At 42.0% G+C, this 5,759-nt stretch overlaps 1 protein-coding gene across 1 annotated transcript; it reads left to right on the top strand.

Annotated features, from left to right (window-relative positions):
* The first annotated feature begins 4,723 nt into the window (after positions 1-4,723).
* On the top strand, positions 4,724-5,084 carry LOC112808289 (large ribosomal subunit protein eL42). Its single transcript, XM_025851322.2, has one exon. The coding sequence runs from the start codon at positions 4,736-4,738 to the stop codon at positions 5,054-5,056; it is 321 nt and encodes a 106-aa protein (XP_025707107.1). The 5' UTR covers positions 4,724-4,735; the 3' UTR covers positions 5,057-5,084.
* Positions 5,085-5,759: the final 675 nt, after the last annotated feature.

Raw genomic sequence — 5,759 nt, 5'->3', positions numbered from 1 at the left:
AGCAGGCTTCCCGCAGAGCAGGGAGTCCGATGCGGGGCTCGATCCCAGGACCTCGCGACCAGGACCCAAGCCCAGGGCAGATGCCTAACAACTGAGCCACCGAGGCACCCCTATAAGTTTATTTTTTTTAAAGATTTTATCATTTATTAGAGAGAGAGTGAGAGAGAGAGCACAAGTGGCAGGAGGGGCAGAGGGAGAAGCAGGCTCCCTGCTGAGTGGGGCTTGGGACGCGGAGCTCCATCCCAGGACCCCGGGATCGTGACCTGAGCCAAGAGTAGATGCTTAACTGACAGAGCCACCCACGTGCCCCTAACATTTTTATTTTTAAGTAACCTCCACACCCAACATGGGGCTCAAACTTGCAGCCCCAAGATCAAGAGTTGCATGTTCTACCAACTGAGCCAGCCAGGTGCCCTGATCAGCACCTCTTTTAATACTTGAACAAAAACATGGAACATATCCTAGAGAAGACTGGCAAATTGATTTCACATAAATGCCACCTTGTAAGGGATATAAGTATTTATTAGTCTATATAGATACCTTTACTGGATGGGTGGAAGCTTTCCCATATAAGACAGAAAAAGCTGCTGATGTAACAAAGACTTTATAAGAAAAATTATCCCTGGTTTGATCTCCCTTGATCTCTTCAAAGTGACATTGGTTGAGCCTTTACAGCCCAAGTAACTCAACAGGTACGCCCAAGCCCTTAAAATTAAATATTTTTTGCATTCAACCTGGCATCCATAATCATCAGGCAAAGTTGAAAAGATTAACCATAATTTAAAAAGATACCTTACAGGGCACCGGGGTAGCTCAGTCAGTTAGGCATCCAACTCCTGATTTTGGCTCAGGTTGTGATCTTAGGGTCATGGGATTGAGCCCCTGTTGGGCTCCACACTCAGCGCAGAGATTTTCTCTCTCCTTCTCCTTCTGCCCCTCCCCCTGCTTGCTCTGTCTCTAAAATAAATAAATAAATAAAATCTAAAAAAAAGAGAGATCTTACTAAGATGAGTCTGGAAAGACAAGAAAACTGGATAACTCCTTTACCAAAAGGTCTCTTAAGAATAAGAACCACCCCATGGGAAGGGTGCCTGGGTGGCCCAGTCAGTTAAGTATCTGACTTTAGCTCAGGTCAGAATCTTAAGAGTCCTGGAATAGAGCCCTGCGTCAGGCTCCATGCTCAGCAGGCAGTCTGCTTGTCCCTCTGCTCCTCCCCCCACTTGGTCTCTCTCTCTCTCTCTCTCTCTCAAATAAATAAATAAATAAAAACCCAAAACAAAAAACACCCCGTGGGAAAGATTGGGGTTAAGCCCTTTTGAATTAATATATGGTAGACCTTTCCTTACCATTGACTTATCCTTGGACCCAGATTATAATAACCTTTTAAATTTTTCATTAGAAGCTGGATTGATCCATAAAACTCTCAACGAATATAATAATAAGGTACTGCCAAAACCAGACCTAAGGAAACTCAAATTTCTTTGCACGTAAGCCCTGGACAACTAGTCTATTTAAAAGATTGGAAGGCAAACAACTCTGGAGAACTAATTCCTAAATGGAAAGGACCTTATAGGGTCATATTAAGCACTCCCACTGTGGTAAAACTAGAAGACCACTTGACATGGGCTCATATTTCCAGAATTAAACTTATACCCCCCCTTCAATACAAGCTGACAACAAACTGGACAGTGTGCCCTCATATTCTGTGAACCAGTGGAAGACCTCAAACTCTTCTTCAAACAATAAGAAAAAATGAAGGTCTTTTTTCTTCTGCTTGCTGTCTACAAACCATACCTAAATGGTAACTCTTTTTTACAATGGGCACAGCATTACTCTGAGCTCCAAAACCAATCTTCGTGCTGGATTTGTGGCTTACTGCCCATATCAAACACTTCAAGCCTCTCTTGGTTGTGGTCACCTACGTGACAAGGTACAGATCGGCATTATTTACATCAATATGTTTCCAGTAGGATACATCATCCTAATACCAGCACATATAAGGATATTTCTATCAGTAAAAAGATGTTTCTTGCTGGCCTATGTTACATGGCAAATGTTACATGGCACTGTCCAGGCCATAAGAGACCTTTCTCTTATTCTCAAAGTATCAGAATTTCAACTGAATATGCCGATCCACAGATAGGCTCCTGACAACAGATTCCCCGACTACCTAATCCTTCCTATCGATATACTCAGGAAGGATTATATCAGATATAGGATGGATATATGTGGCCTACTCACACAGTAGGACACCTAAGCCAAAAGATCCTTTTATGCTTGGAACAGAAAAACCATACCCTTGATTCATGGTCCAATAATACTTGCCAAATGGCATGGCTCCCTGCAGAAGCCTGTGACCATACCATTATTTTAAGGCAAACATTTGGTTTGCTACTGACTGGACAAGGTGACCAGATATCAGATGGCTAGCCCCTAAAGGAATACAGTGGTTATGTGGGTCAACTTAATGGCCATGGCTGCCACCAGGCTGGAATGGAAGATGTACTGTGTAGATTATGCCTGGACACATGGCTGTAGCAATAAGACTATCGTAAGTCCAGCTAATCTTCCATATCTAAAACAATGATGGACAAGGTCTGCATTCCATGGGTATGACCATCTGACATCTATTTTTCTTCCATCAGTAGGTCTGTAAGGTGTTATATGGCACATGGAGGCCCTTGATAAATACACAATTAAGGCCTTAAATGGCTCTCAAAATAGCATTATATTATTAAATAATAAAATGACCCAACTGAGTAAAGCAGTTACAAAATAAAATGGTAGTAGATGTCTTCACAGCAGTACAAGGAGGAATATGTGCCATTATTAGAGCAGAATACTGTGTCTACATTCCAGATGATGACAAAAATATAACAGGGTTACTTCCTGATATGAATAATCAAATGGGTGCTCGTAAAGGCCTCACATTGTCACTTAATGATTGGTCACATTCCTGGTCAGGAGGTGGACTATGGTCTACACTAAAGGCTCTTATTACTCTTCTTATTTTCATCACTGTAATAATCCTAATGTGTTGTCTCTTTCGCTTTGTTCTCTCCTCTTGTTGAGATACATGCAAGCAGTTCCTGGCTCCTTTGCCCAGCCAACAGATGGCCCTTACTACTCTAAACAAATTCACCCTGATGTCTCCTCTGGACTCTACAGCAATGGCCATCCGTTATAGTTACTTGTAAGGACAGACAGTGACCAATTTTGGCCCATAGGTAGGAATTTCTTTCCAACTCCACCAGCTTGAAGAAGTTATAGGAAATGAGCGCTTTGTCCTTCAACAAGCTTAAATATTTTTTTTAAGATTTTTTATTTATTTATTTGACAGAGAAAGACAGCGAGAGAGGGAACACAAGCAGGGGGAGTGGGAGAGGGAGAAGCAGACTCCCCGCTGAGCAGGGAGCCCGATGTGGGGCTTGATCCCAGGACCCTGGGATCACAACCTGAGCCAAAGGCAGGTGCTTAACGACTGAGCCACCCAGGCGCCCCAACCTTAAAGATTTAAGGACTGAAAATTGGTCAGGGGAGAAATGATGAGGGATAGAAGCAGAAAAATGTTCACCTCTAGCCCAGAAGGCTGGCCTAAAGCCTGCATAGTTTTGATAAGGATCAAATACGTGCTGGTTGCTGCATTCTTAAAGGGTCTCATGATCTGCCTGTACATCTTACCTATAGTTAATATCGAACTAAATAATAAGCACCAGAGAAACCTTGAGAAAGTAGTTTTAGTAGAAATTTGAAGACATTTATGATCTAATACTCCCTGCACATCCCTTTCCCCTTGGGCACTAACATCTGGTCACCGACTTCATACAGCGAAAAGTACTGCTGTTTCAGCCCACGGGTCCTGCCCCCGTGCTACTTAAACTTACTAAGTTGCACCATAAAACGTCTCAAGAATTCTTTCTTGACCATCACGCTCAATGATCCCGCAACACATATACTTGAATGTTGCTAAGAGAGTAGATCTTAAATATTCTCACTACAAAAAAGAAGTGGTAATTATGTGATGGGATGAGGGTGGTAGTTAATACTATGGTGTAATCATTTTGCAATTTATAAATGTATGCAGTCAGTATGTTTTATACCTTAAAATTACACAATGTTATGTGTCAATTATTTCTTAATAAAGCTTGGGTGGGGGGGAGGGGGATGGAGAAATGAGCCACCAAGCCAGGAAAAGACATAGAGGAAACTTAAATGTGTATTTCTAAGTGAAAGAAGCCAGTCTGAAAAGGCGACATATACACGGTATGATTTTAACTATATGACATTCTGGAAAATAGTGGTTGCCAGGGGCCAGAGAGGAGGGATGGAAGGGAGGAATGAATAAGTGGAACACAGGGGATTTTAGAGCACTGAAACTATTTTGATACTGTGAATGATGTTATACATTTGTCAAAACCTCTAGAACTATAAGGGCGCCTGGATGGCTCAGCCGGTTAAGCATCTGCCTTCAGCTCAGGTCGTGATCTCGGGTCCTGGGATCGAGCCCCACATTGGGCTCCCAGCTGAGCGGGGAGCCTGCTTCTCCCTCTCCCTTTGCCCCTCCCCGCCCTGCTCATGCTCTCTCTCTCTGTCTCTCTCTCTCAAATAAATAAATAAAATCTTTTAAAAAAAACGTATAGAACTATATAACGCAGGGAATGAGGCTTAAGGTAAACTGTGGGTCTTAGTTAATAATAATGTATCAACTTTCCCTGCCGATAGCTCTCTCGCAAACATGGTGAACGTTCCTAAAACCCGCCGGACTTTCTGCAAGAAGTGTGGCAAGCACCAGCCCCACAAAGTGACACAGTACAAGAAGGGCAAAGATTCTCTTTATGCCCAGGGAAAGCGGCGTTATGACAGGAAGCAGAGTGGCTATGGCGGGCAGACTAAGCCGATTTTCCGGAAAAAGGCTAAAACTACAAAGAAGATTGTGCTGAGGCTTGAATGTGTTGAGCCCAATTGCAGATCTAAGAGAATGCTGGCTATTAAGAGATGCAAGCATTTTGAACTGGGAGGAGATAAGAAGAGAAAGGGCCAAGTGATCCAGTTCTAAGCTTCATATTTTGTTAATATTACGAAGACAAAAATCATGAGGTTATGTTCAAAAAAAAATAATGTATCAATGTTGATTCATTAATTGTAGCAAATATACCACACCAATGCAAGATGTTAATAATAGGGAAACGTGTGTACTTGGGTGAGGGGACATATGGGAACTCTCTGTACTTTCCACACAATTTTTCTATAAATCTAAAACTGCTCTAAAAAAAAAAATCAAGTCTGTTAATTTTTAATGTTTTCATTTTTTTTAAAGATTTTATTTATTTATTTGTCAGAGAGAGAGAGAGCGAGAGCGAGTACAGTCAGGGGGAGAGGCAGAGGGAGAAGCAGGCTCCCCACCGAGCAGAGAGCCCGACATGGGACTCCATCCCAGGACCCCGGGATCATGACCTGAGCCGAAGGCAGCCGTTTAACCGACTGAGCCACCCAGGTGTCCCTCAAGTCTGTTAATTTTTAACAAAATAAGGGAAATAGAAGAAAAAAAAACTCAAATTGTATGCTTTGGAATTTCTCAATAAGGGAGAGTTGCTTTTTAAAAAATTATTTAACTTACATTTGGTTGAGATAACTATGAATGACAGGAAGAAAATTATCATCTAGAAGGACTTTACATTCAGATTTCCTCTAAGTGACTCCAAGTTCTTGCTGCACTTTAACAAGGAAAATGGAAATCCTAAAAAAATGTAAAAGACAGG

The sequence above is a fragment of the Callorhinus ursinus genome, unplaced genomic scaffold (genome assembly GCF_003265705.2).
Source record: "Callorhinus ursinus isolate GAN/ISIS: 27379988/994484 unplaced genomic scaffold, GSC_fseal_2.0 scaffold34, whole genome shotgun sequence".
Lineage (NCBI taxonomy): Eukaryota > Metazoa > Chordata > Mammalia > Carnivora > Otariidae > Callorhinus > Callorhinus ursinus.
This window is presented reverse-complemented; position numbering and strand designations above follow the sequence as displayed.

Excerpts from the sequence above, each read along its gene's own strand:
- LOC112808289 (XM_025851322.2), top strand. The coding sequence starts at position 4,736 with ATGGTGAACGTTCCTAAAACCCGCCGGACTTTCTGCAAGAAGTGTGGC.